We start from the raw sequence: 13,236 nt of genomic DNA, 5'->3' as shown, positions 1-13,236 counted from the left end.
CAGCTAGGGCCAGGGAAGGTCACTCTGGCTTGTGAAGCAATAGTAAGGCCTGTTCTTGGGTAGGGCTTACCATGAAGTTTGAAGAGGGGTCTCAAAAGCTGTGGCTAAGATAAGTCTTGAAGTATTCAGGCTCATGTACAGGATTTGTATTGCAACTACATTAGAAACAACCTAAAGATCCATCAGTAGGGGACAGAGTATATAAATTATAACACATCTACAGAAAGAAATACCATACAGCTATTTATAAAGCAGTAGCTCTATTTATACTAACAGAAAAACCATGCAGCTGTTAATAGAGCATGAACTCTATTTATACTAATAAGGAAAAAATCTCCAAGATAGAGCAATAAATGAAAAAAGCAAGGTGTAGGACAATGTGTGCAAAATACACATACAAGTTTGGGGGCACACACATGCTCATAAATGGATGGATTAACTCTGGACTGATTCATGAGACACAAGTAACAATAAGACGGGGAAAAGGAGATGGGGGGGCCTGGGAATCTGAAGTAGGGAAACTGTGCATTATATATTTATAAATACATATCTATATGTAATATCCTTTTCAATTTTATATTTTACATTTATTACTTATTCAAAACATTCTTCCATTTTTAAAAAAATGTCAGAATGGCAATGGCTAGGGCAAGGGATGCAAAGTTGTAAGGAAAAGGAGGGATTGGAAATTGGTAGTCTCCATGAGGGCAAAGAGTTGAGAAGATAGGTAGACGTGATCAGAAAAAATTCCAGAGTTTAAGATTATGGAAAGAGTATTTCCCTGGTGCAATTAAGTCTAAATGGTGTGGTTCTCAAAAGCCTTCTCCTTCAGCCTCATTATTTTTCCCCAAGGGACCCATTTTTGAGGCTTCAATCATAGAACAAGAAGGAAGTCACTTTTCTTGGGAGGGAGTAACAAGTGAGAATGGAACTTTGCAGAAGAGTTTCGGTTTGTTCTCTGTCTTAATGATTGCCCCTAAGAACATGCTGATCTACCTCTCAGGCTGGCAGCTGTAATCTTACCTCTCCTGAGACTGCTCCATTTAAACCCAGGCCTCCTATCTATTTGCTCAGTTCTGTCCCTGCTTACCAAGGCTCTCCTTCCTCAGCTTTCTTCAACAACCCAAGAGCTCCTGTCAAGTTTTCTTCCTGGCCTATCTCCATGCCTTCTCCTGAACTGTCCCTTCCACCTGGAACACCCACCCACCTGCTGCCACCGCAATCTCCATTTCTAGAGCTAAAGTCTCACCTCCTCCCCCAGATTTTTCTGCAGCTAAGCCAAATAAGGTACAGATTCATATCCACTCCCACTCACACTACCAACATTACTGCCTCATCAGCAATAGCAATGTCATCAAACACTTATTAAGTACATATGGCCATGTACTCAATTATGTTCATGTACTCAGCCAGCCCAGAAGACACAGAGATGACTCTATATAACCTCTTCCCTCAAGTGGCTGACAATCTTATAGGAATAGCTTAAGTGTAGCTAGGTTTCTATGATTCTCAAAGTCTCTTTGATGTAATACTAGCTGAAGAAGTATAAGTGACCTATAAACTTAGGAGAAATATTCAAATCACAAATAATCAAAGAAATGCAAATTAAACAATGCTATACCATTCTTCTGTCAAATTGGCAAAAATTTTCTAAAATTAGAATACTTAATGTTGGTAGAGCACATTCAAATACTGAAAGTACAAACCGGAAAAGCTTTTCTGAAAATAAATCAAGAAGTTTGTCAGAAGTCTTAATATAGATATATATATATAGATATACACCCCTGAGGCCGAGTGTGATGGCTCATACCAGTAATCACGGCATTGCAGGAGGCCCACACAGGATGATCACCCGAGGACAAGAGTTCAAGAACAGCCTGGGCAATGTAGCGAGCCCTGATCTCTATTTAAAAAATAAAATTTAAAATAAAAATAAAATTTAAATTAAAAAAATTATACCCTTCAACTCAGTAATTTAATCTATTTTAAGTTAAAGAAATAATCAGAAATGAAAACAGATGTATGCACAATGATGCTCATCATAGCATTATTCATAATAGTAACAAGAGGGGCCAGGTATGATGGCTCATGCCTGTAATCCCAGCATTTTGGGAGGTTGAGACAGGAAAATTGCTTGAGCCCAGGAGTTCAAGACCAGGCTGGGCAACAGAGGAAGACTCCATCTCTACAATAAATAAATCAGTCAGGCGTGGTGGCACACACCTGTAGTCCCCCCTACTTGGGAGGCTGAGGCGGGAGGATCACTTGAGCCTGGAAGGTCAAGGCTGCAGTGAGCTGTGATTGTACCACTGCACTCCAGCCTGGGCAAGACTCTGTCTCAGAAGAAAAGAAGAGAAAAGAAAAGAAAGAAACAAGAGGAATATTATAAAATATCTATATGACAATATTAATCTATTAATAAAGTCATTAAATCATGTTTTCAAAAATATTTAATAACCCAGAATAAAGCTCACAAAAACAAAGTGAGAAAAAAATGTTTAAATCCACACATATTATGATCTAAATTCAGTAATTTATGTTCATGTACATAAAGCTTATATAAGAAAATTTAGCTAATGTTAATAGTTAATATTCTGCTATTATTGACTTTAAGTGCTGGGCCTTGGGGATAATTACAAATAGTATTAATTAGAAGATAAAGATGCACATGGAGACTTCTGTGGAAATGATGTGGGGCATGTCTGGCTGGTTAGGCATCCACAAAAGGTTAGCTAAACACACTTTGCCAGATTCCATACTGGGCTCTAGAATATCAGCCTTAAAAAGCTTAGCCTGACATTAAAGGATCTTACAAGAAGTACACAGAAAAGTAAGACATAGCAGTAAAGAAGTAACTCCATTACATCATCATGCAGTAGAAAAAAATATGCAAAGATTCTAGAAACTTTACCCCATAACTGACATGTGACTGGGTTTTAAAAGATGTGAATGAAAAGTTAGCTATGTTAATTAAGAGAAAGAGCATTCTAAGCGTGGGAAACAGCAAATATAAAGTCTCTGAGAATTTCTGAAATATAAGTAATTCTATATGTTGGAAGCATCTCACCTAAACAGGGTAGCAAAAAGAGCCTAGCAGATAAGTGAAAATCCAAAAGTTTGATACATTACTGATGGGTTAGGAAAGAGAAAACCACTCTTAAGACATCACTAGTAGGAGTATAAATTGCTACACTCCCTATAGGAAGCATATACTTTTGGGAGTAGGCATTAAAGCCACTGACAAATATCCTTCTCTATCTCTTTAAAAGTATGTCATACTGCTCCACTTTAATTAAAACAGAACTAACATTCAACCCAGTAATCCCATTACTGGGTATATAATGAAAAGAAAACAAATCGTTCTACCAAAGAGACACATGCACTCATATATTCATCACAGCATTATTCACAATAGCAGAGACATCGAATCAACCTAGGTACCCATCAACAGTGGACTGGATAAAGAAAATGTGGTACATATGCATCATGGAATACTATGCAGCCATAAAAAAACAGTGAAATGTCCTTTACAACAACATGGATGCAGTTAGAGGCCGTAATTTTAAGCAAATTAACGCAGGAACAGAAAACCAAATATCGCATATTCTCACGTATAAATGGAAGCCAGGGGCCAGGCCTATAATCATGCCTGTAATCCCAGCACTTTGGGAGCCCGAGACAAGAGGATTGCTTGAGGCCAGGAATTCAAGACCAGCCTAGGCAACATAGTGAGACCCTATCTCTACACAAAAATTTTTTAATTTGCTGGGCATAGTGGCACATGCCTGTGGTCCCAGCTACTTGGGAGGCTGAGGTGAAGGGTTGCTTGAGCCCAGGAGTTCAAGGTTGCAGTGAGCTGTGATCATGCCAGTGCACTCCAGCCTGGGTGACAGAGTGAGACCCCATCTCAAAAAAATAAAACTAAAAAAAAGTTTTAAAAAATGAGTGGCATCTAAATATTGGGTACTCATAAAGATGGGAACAACAGACACTGCGGACTACTAGAGGGAGGAAGGGGGAAGGTGGCAGGGATCGAAAAACTACCTGAGTACCATGTTCACTATGTGGGTGACAGGATCTATACCCCAAATCTCAGCATCATGCAAAATACCTATGTTAACAAACCTGCACAGGTATCCCCTGTATCTAATTTTTTTTTTTTTTTTTTGAGATAGGGTGTCACTGCGTCACCCAGGTTGGAGTGCAGTGGCATGATCTTGGCCCACTGCAACCTCTACTTCCTGGGTTCAGGCAATTCTCCTGCCTCAGCCTCCCAAGTAGCTGGGATTACAGGTATGCACCACCACACTCAGCTAATTTTTGTATTTTTGGTGGAGATGGGAGTCACCATGTTGGCCAGGCTGGTCTCAAACTCCTGCTGGGATTACAGACATAAGCCACTGCACCCAGCCCTCTGTATCTAAAATATTAATAGAAGTTGAAATTATTTTTAAAAAGTTAAATTTGGTTTCATGATTTTCTTTAGCTAGGAAAATGTGAGCAAAAGCGATATTAATAACTTCTGGGTAGAAGTTTTAAGAGCCAAAGTACAACTTGCTATATTTTCTTTCACTTGTTATCTTTCCCTTCTTTTTATCATTGTGACTGGCAGTGTTCCAGGTGTTGGTTGCTCCATCAGCCTGGACTGCAGAGAGAAGACAACTTTAAAGCAAAACTCCTTGACATGGAATATGAGCAAGAAACAAGCCCTTGTTACTTTAAGCCACAGACAAATGGAGGGCAATTTGGCAATATTTATCAAAATTATAAATGCATATCCCCTTGGTATACTTGCAGACATGCAAAATGACGTATGTACAAGGTTACTCATTTGTAACATGGTTAACAGCAAATGACTGGAAACAACAAAATGAACATCAACAAAGGACTTACTACTTGCAGAACAAATACTTCATTCAACAGAATATTACGCAGTTATAAAAAATAATGAAAAATTTTCTTTTTTCTGGTATGGAAGGATCTCCAAATAGAAAATCAAGATATTCTCGGTATGTATAATATACCATCTTTTGTATAAAAAGGGGTAAAGAAGCATTAGTATATTCATATTTGCTTGTACCTGCAGACAGATATTCTAGAATGATAAATAGGAAACTAACAAAAAAGATTATCTTGAGTGGAGGGTGAAGGAGTGATTAGGTGGAACTTCCAATTACTTGGGGCAGGGGGGTGGTGGCGGGGCAAAAAAATCCTTGGTGTTGTGCTTAACTTCTTTCTCTCCCATAACTTAAACCAATATGCTACTAAATCTCATCTTAAGTATAAATGGTATATTTCTGCTTCAATCTTAAACTGTTACCAGAACCCTCTTTAAACTCTGACTTGTTTCTCCTCTTGGACATTTCTAATCAGTTGCCAGTTACTTTACCTGTGTTAAGAATATCTTTACTATTGTTCTCTTATTCAGTTAAGTTCTTAGTTACTCTTAGGTAAACCATGCCTCTGTCTATATGATTCCAAGCTTTGGCAACTGTTTTCAGCTAGTCTTTTTGAGAGACTCTGAATTATGATACTTCTGAAAAAGAAAAGGCCATAACTTAAACTGTGTCTTCTCCAATATATTCTTATTTTTCTAATTCAGAGCTTTCCTTTTACATGGAGAACGTTAATTACTTTGCTTTGCTTATAGGAAGAATTACAAGGCCCTTACTTTTAAAAAAAATTAGAAATAAAAAATCAGTAAGTATTATGACATTCATTCCATAAATGTTCATTTTAAATGCCTGTTTAGGCCAGGCGTGGTGGCTCATGCCTGTAATCCCAGCATTTTGGGAGGCTGAGCCAGGTGGATCACCTGAGGTCAGGAGTTTGAGACCAGCCTGGCCAACATGGTGAAACCCCATCTCTACTAAAAATACAAAAAATAAACTAGCCGGGCATGGTGGTCCACGCTTGCAGTCCCAGCTACCAGCGAGGCTGAGACATGAGAACTGCTTGAACTCAGGAGGTGGAAATTACAGTGAGCTACGATCATACCACTGCATTCCAGCCTGGGCAACAGAGTGAGGTTCCGTCAAAAAAAAAAAAAAAAAAGCTTGTTTAGCCAAATGCAGTGGCTCATGCCTATAATCATAGCACTTTAGGAGGCTGAGACAGGAGAATCGCTCGAGCTTAGAAGTTCAAGACCAGCCTGGGCAACACAGTGAAATTCCATCTCTAAAAAGCATTAAAAAAAATTAGCTGGGTGTGGTAGTGTGTACCTGTAGTCCTAGCTACTTGGGAGGCTGAGGTGGGAGGATCACTTGAGCCCAGGAAGTTGAGGCTGCAGTGAGCTATGATCATGTCACTGCACTCCAGCCTAAGTGACAGAGTGAGACCTTGTCTCAATAAATAAATAAACAAATATTTGTTTGCCTCATGTCAGTCTATATCAACAGACTCCCAGTGTTTGCAATTAGGCAGCCCTACCCATGGAAAATTTTTTTAGCATGAACCTCTCAACATATGTACATTTATTCATTTAAAAATTATATAGATGTATAGCTACATTAATATACATTATAAAATTTAAAATGTGAAAAGCATAACAAATTTAAAATTTTTTAAATGTTTATTAATAACAAAACATTTTTGCTGTAACTAAAAATATTCACAGTGATACATTTTTTTTAAAACAATGTGATATAATATGCCTAATTGTTTCCTAAATCTTATTTTAATATTTTGTTATAGAATGACTTTAAGGTCTGATTGTACATTCAATTACTTCAATACATGGTTTTCATAGCTGTCACAGCTGAAAAAGATAATGATATATCAAATCTAATGAAAGAAGAGCAGTTGGTTCCAACATACTAATTATTCAGAGATTTTGTTAAACTTTAGTAATTTTTCCTCTTCTCTGATGTCAGTCAGCTGTTCTTGCAAAATCGTGAGAAATATTTTCACATTTTTAACAAATAAGTTCAAAACTCACTGGAAATTGTCATTAGAAAGTTTTTTAATATGTTAATAATCTCCAAGATTTTAGAGAATGCAGTTATGAGTTTTTATCAGTAACATTGTTTCTGATAAAAGAACACACACACACACACATATATACACACAAATAGTAGCATTTTCAAATATCTGTATTCAAAATACTTTTTCCAAGCAGCTATCTTTTCAGTAATTACTAAAACATTATCTTCTCCCTGAAGGGTCAAATTAAGAGTGCTCATATGAAGCCAGAACAATTTGAGCACTAAAATAAATGACAGTAATGGATTATAACTCACATAATAAGTTAGAAATGTAAGAGTCATAATGCAATATTGACATAAATAAATTAATGAGAGAAAAGGGAAATCTCTTCCTAAAAATAGAATGCCAACTAATTAATATAGAAAGAATAATAGAAACAGAAAGTTACCAATTGGCAAGCACCATTAGTGGTGGTAGATTCAGACAGGAGACGGCTACTTAGCTGGTAGGTAGAGATTTGATGAGGAAAGAGATACCAGCGTATCCTCAGAGTACTGCACCACAAGGCACTTAACAATTACAAAGGGAAAAATGGTGCTTTGACAGTGGAGAAACCTGGCCAATACAAACTTAACCAAGTGATCAAGGCTAACATTATCAATGGTAGGACACATTGACATCAGGTACTTTCTGACGCAATGCTCTGAAAACAGCACAGCATCATTTTATTGTGTAATTCCTGCCATGAAAGGATGGCCTCAGTCCGGACACGAGGAAACACTGAATGGGCCCAAACTGAAGAATATGCTATAAAATGAAAAGCCTATACCATTTAAAACTGCTGAGGATGGGAAACACTGAAGGAGGCTAAAGAGATATCATGACTAAATGCAACGTGTCATCCTGGAATGGATTCTGGATTAGAAAGGAAAAAGGGACATTGTCGGGATGGCTGGCAAAATATGCATAGGGTCTTGATAATAGTGTTGTTATTGTTGTTTGGCAGATTTGAATGGTTATACTGTGGTTATACAGGACAGTAGCCTTGTTTATAGGGAAATACAAAGGAAGATTTAGAAATGACAGAATATCATGTCTCCAATTTTCTCTCAAATGATTCAGAAAAAGATTGATCATAATGGAGGGAAGGAAATGAAGTAAATGTGAAATGTGAATAGCTGGAGCATCTGGGTGAGGAGACATAGTAGTTCTTTACTGTTTTTGCAACTTTTCCTTAAGTTTGAAATTGCTTCAAAATAAATTAAATTTTAAAGTACATGTGCACATATGTGAGCATGATTGCACTTTTAATATCTGCCAGATATTATACTATCGACAGCCAATTGTCATTAAACATGTAACTTCAATAAATCATTATATCAAAAAGATACCTGCACCCATATGTTTATTGCAGCACTATTCACAGTAGCAAAAATATCATGGGCTGAGTATAGTGGCTCACACCTGTACTCTCAGCACTTTGGAAGGCCAAAGTGGGAGGATCGCTTGAGGCCAGGAGTTCAGGACCAGCCTGGGCAATACAGCAAGACCCTGCCTCTACAAAAAAAAAAAATTTTTTTTTTTAATTAGCCAGGCATGGTGGTGCTTGCCTGTAGACCCAGCTACTAAAGAGGCACAGGTAGGAGGATTGCTCGAGCCTAGGAGTTCAAAGCTGCAGTGATCATGCCACTGAACTCAGGTTGGGCAAAAGAGCAAGACCTCAACTCAAAAAAAAAAAAAAAGGAAAAAGATATAGAATCAACCTAAGTGTCCATCAACAGATGTCTGGCTTTTAAAAATGTGGTGTATATATATATATATACACACACACACACACACACACCATGGGATACTGCATGGTCTCACTTATAAGTGGGAACTAAATAATGTGTACACATGGATTCATAGACACTGTGGAATAACAGACACTGGAGACTTAGAAGGGTGGAAGCAGGTAAGGAAAGAGAAATTACTTAATGGGGATAATGTACACTATTCGGATGATGGCTACACCCAAAGCCCAGACTTCACCACTATGCAATATATCCATGTATCAAACTTGCACTTGTACCTCCTAAACTTATATGGAAAAAAAAAAAGCACCTTCTGCCTAAAGACTGCCTACCTCCTGACACACAGATAAAGACACTTTAAACTTGTAACACTGAAAATGAAAAATATTTATCTTTGTTTTTACATTTTTTTATGTTGTTTCAGATCTTAGTGTGTTCATGCTTTGGTACTTCAACTGGCAAATTCCATAGATATTTTTGTACCCTGTTTTGGCCCCTACAGATTAGCCAGTATGAACTGGCTAGGTAAGGGAGACAACTATCCTAAGGGGCTTGAAATCTTCTCTTGCCCTAAATGCAAACTGCTTCAAAGAGACAATGAACAGTACTTGAAAAATAAGCATCTAACTTTATGGTCAGGCTCTCAGCCCACTAGGTCTATTTAATTTCCATTCATCAGCACAGAAGAAAGCCACTGGCCGCTTCCCATCCCTTAAAGCTCTGGCTTAATTGTCATGCATTCCCAGAAGCACACTGTAAGAAGATGACTAATCACTGATTGCTTCTCCAGCACCATATGTCTCCCAATTTCAAAGGAAAAATTGTCCCAACCAGTACTAGAACAGATTTCCTACCTCCTGCAGCTGGAGTCGAACCTTGGTAACTGCTCGGATCCAATGTGCTCTGGCTTGGGTAAATGGTGAAGATACATTCTCCTCAGGAAAACTTGTAACAGAGAAAAAGTACACTTCTTAAAAACAGTCAAGGCCACAAGGTGACACTGCTCAAGGCAAGACTGCCAAATGTCTAAAATAAAATGGTTTGTACTCATGCCTACACTTATTTAGTGATTCAGGCTACTAAAACAGCATAGTACTGAATATCCAATGTGAAAACAATTCCTCTCTAAAACGATAACTCCTTTTGGCTTCTCATCTGTTCCCTCTTTTATTTATTTATTTACTTTTTTGAGACAGGGTCTCAAAAAAGGCCCCTGCCCAGGCTGAAGTGCAGTGGCATGATCATGGCACTCTAAAATGACAATTCCTTTTAGCTTTTCATCTGTTTCCTTCTTTCCTACTCCTTTTTTTCATTTACCCAATGTGGTGGCTTCCTGGAACACTCTGGGATCAGGACTCTAGAGGCAATGGCAAGAGCCTTGAGTCAATAGTAGTATAGAAACCATGCAGAGAGGGGTAGAATAAGCCTTTCAATCCCTTTCACTGCACTTCTTAAAACAATCAGTTCCCTTGGGGGTTTTGCATAGCATCCTTAGGGCAGAATTTTGTTCCTGCAAACCCTTCCTGCTCCAATAAGTATTTTAGAAGTCTTACCCATTCCTTTTTACATGAAAAGTGCCAAGGAAAAAAAAAAAAAAAAAAACAGCCCTTCTACTGCCATGATCTTGTTCCTTGAGCTGCTTCTAGAACACCCTCAGTAAAATGAACAATACACATAACAAAATACCTTTGAGACAGAAACACTACCCTGCATTAGAACAATTCATTATCCACACTAACTAGAATAGTGGTTAATTCTTGGCAACAATGTTTCTCCTTTCTCTCTTTGAGGTCTACAGTCAATTCAGCAGACAAGTGTCCACCATCTAGACATGTAAAACATACGGTTGGTTCCGATGCCAACTAAATGTGTCAACTGTTCTAAAACATTTGTGGGTACTTCTGGCCAAGGTAGAACTGGATTTCACTCTCACAGATAGGACCTGGGAGGACACAACCAGTAGAGAAGGACAAGGACTTGTGCTGGGCACTTCTGCTTCTCCATAAGGAGCTCTGCCCTGATAATAGTGACTGCCAAGTCTAAGGTCTATGGAGAGCCAGAGTCAGTTTTTCAGTGGGTCATCAACCCAATAAGAAGCCTGATCCGCAGCTCACCTCCTGGAGGTCCCATCTATTAGATGAGCTACCAGAGGTGACTAAAAATCAAAAAAGGGAAGAAGAGAGAAAATAAGTTAATATCTTCAGAAAAGTTTGCGACTCATCTATTAATCCAGTAGTAAAGTAGAAGCATCAGCCACTCCCTAATTTTTACCATGTAATCCGCATTCAGTGCTCTGGTCTTTCAGTGAGAGGCTTTATTATTAGATCTTGAAATTTGAAAGTCTACGTCATACCCATCACTTATCACTCTACCCCAGTGGGCAACTGTCCCTCCAGGGGAAATCTGTCAGGAGACAGTTTTAGTTGTCACAGCTGAGGGTTGCGAGGATTGCTACTGGCATCTAGTGTGTAGAGGCTAGTGATGCTTTTAAACATCCTATAATATACACAACAAAGAATCACCTGGCCCAAAATGTCTCGAGTGCCGAGTCTGAGAACTCTGGCTCTGCTCCAACCTATCGGCTAGTCTAACCAATTTAGCTAGTAATAACATTCAGACTCCGTACTCGGCTTCATTATGAGACGTTAAAGAGGACACATTTTAAATTTTTCTTCCCATGGATATGAATTGGCAGACACATTGCTAGGCCCTGAGGAGGCCGAGGGGTGGGTTACATCTGACTTCTAGATCAATTCTTTCTTAACTCTGTCCTGGGTTTCTCAGCCAGGGAAAAGCAAAACAAAATGTTCACCAAAAAAAGTTACAACAGAAATCACTGTTATTTTCCAATGGGATTTTCCCTGAAGTTCCTCCTAATTACCTGGTATTTTCAGGCTGATTTCTCATCCTCTAGCCCATACCAGCAGAATAGGTACCAGGTCACTGTTCTGAGCAGTTCAACACACATACACAAATACCTGTACATAAGTACATGCACACACTGACCCGGACCAAGCCCTTTGAACAAGTTTGGGCCAGAGGCCAAAGTAGCATTCTTAATAGGTTAGGAAGTCAGCCAAAGTACGCACAACAGCCCCAGTGGATGAAATAACCTGGCTCAAGTCAGTTCCTGACTCAGAGGCTGCCATATACAAGGTCAACTAGTAAGCTATGAACTGCAAACTCAAGAAGTTCTGGTACACTGCAGCTCACTAATGACAAAGAACCCAAGTGCTGGCAGGTGCAGTGGCACACACCTGTAATCCCAGCACTTTGGGAGTTTGAGGCAGGTGGATTGCTTGAGCTCAGGAGTTCAAGACCAGCCTGGGCAACATGGTGAAACCTTGTCTCTACAAAAAATACCATTAGCCAGGTGTGGTGGTGCACAGCTAGTAGTCCCAGGGACTCAGGAGGCTGAGGTGGGAGAATCGCTTGAGACCAGGCTGTCGAGGCTGCAGTGAGCCAAGATCGAGCCAGCCTGGGCAACAGAGTGAGACTCTATCTCAAAAACAAACAAAAACCCAAATGTTCAGAGATCTCCAAAATATCTTGGAAAGTACACCATAAATCAAAGGAAGCAATATAGAGTTGAGCTTAGGGGTGTTAACTACCACCATACCCAGCTGCAGGGAAACAAATGACAATCACTTATTTTCAACAATACCACAGGGCAGGTACTGAGGAAGCCATGTGAGCTCCTCAAGGGAGCTGTTGCCTACCTTTCCTGGGGACCTAGGAAGTGGTCTTTGTGCAGCATCAGATCTGGGGGAGGGTAGGTTGTGGCATCTTCTTTCGTCTCCTTGGGTTCACATGCTGCCTCCTTCTCTGCTTGAACTGTCACCTCCAAGGGTTTCTCTTGTTCTCTGAAACCTGCTTGGCCATCTCTGGACAGGCTGTTAGAGCTGTGGCAAGAATGAATTGAGTCCCTCTCCCGATGGTCGTCATCTTGTTCATGATACTGGTCTAGCTCACTTAGCTGAGAGCTTCCTTGACTCACATTACAGGAGGAGCCATACCTACTGCTGCTGGTGGGGCTGTGAGAATGACAGAAAGACAGAAAAGTAAATAAATGCAATCAAGGACCAGGACAAAAGCATGGAGACATCCAGGAAATAATGACTATATCAGTAGCAAGAATCAAATAGGAGGTTCCTGGGAAGAGAGGACCAAACTTCATAATCTAGAATAATTAGTCTCTATTCAGCAAAAACACAACAGGAAAACAACACAACATGCTGGGTTCTCCAACGACACTTAACCTCAGCCCAGTACTTGACTTTGAAGGATATTTTATCTTAATAGGCTATTTGTGAGTAGGATTAAAAATTATTAAAATGGCCTGTTACTTGTTCCTAAAATTCTTTATTCAGTCTTCTAAAGAAGCTTGTCCAGTGGCTGTGATTAAATTTTTTTTAATTTCCACACAGTAAAATGGAATGAATGAACTCCACTCTTTTTCTATTACTTATTACACTGAGGTCATTATCTCTTCCTCTACAATTGTAAATGTGTATTCTTG

At 39.2% G+C, this 13,236-nt stretch overlaps 1 protein-coding gene across 2 annotated transcripts in view; it reads right to left on the bottom strand.

Annotated features, from left to right (window-relative positions):
- UNC13B (unc-13 homolog B (C. elegans)) overlaps positions 1–13,236 on the bottom strand; it is a 252,964-nt gene that overhangs the window by 82,732 nt on the left and 156,996 nt on the right. For both annotated transcript variants that reach the window (XM_011980107.1, XM_011980108.1), the window contains exons 9-10: positions 12,437–12,751; positions 9,572–9,662 (exon numbers count right to left, since the gene is read on the bottom strand). In XM_011980107.1, the coding sequence (XP_011835497.1) occupies positions 9,572–9,662; positions 12,437–12,751 (406 nt within the window). The remainder of the gene's footprint in view (positions 1–9,571; positions 9,663–12,436; positions 12,752–13,236) is intronic.

This window comes from Mandrillus leucophaeus, unplaced genomic scaffold (genome assembly GCF_000951045.1).
Source record: "Mandrillus leucophaeus isolate KB7577 unplaced genomic scaffold, Mleu.le_1.0 Scaffold208, whole genome shotgun sequence".
Taxonomy (NCBI): domain Eukaryota; kingdom Metazoa; phylum Chordata; class Mammalia; order Primates; family Cercopithecidae; genus Mandrillus; species Mandrillus leucophaeus.
Note: the sequence above shows the minus strand (reverse complement) of the source record. Positions and strands in the feature narration are given on the sequence as shown.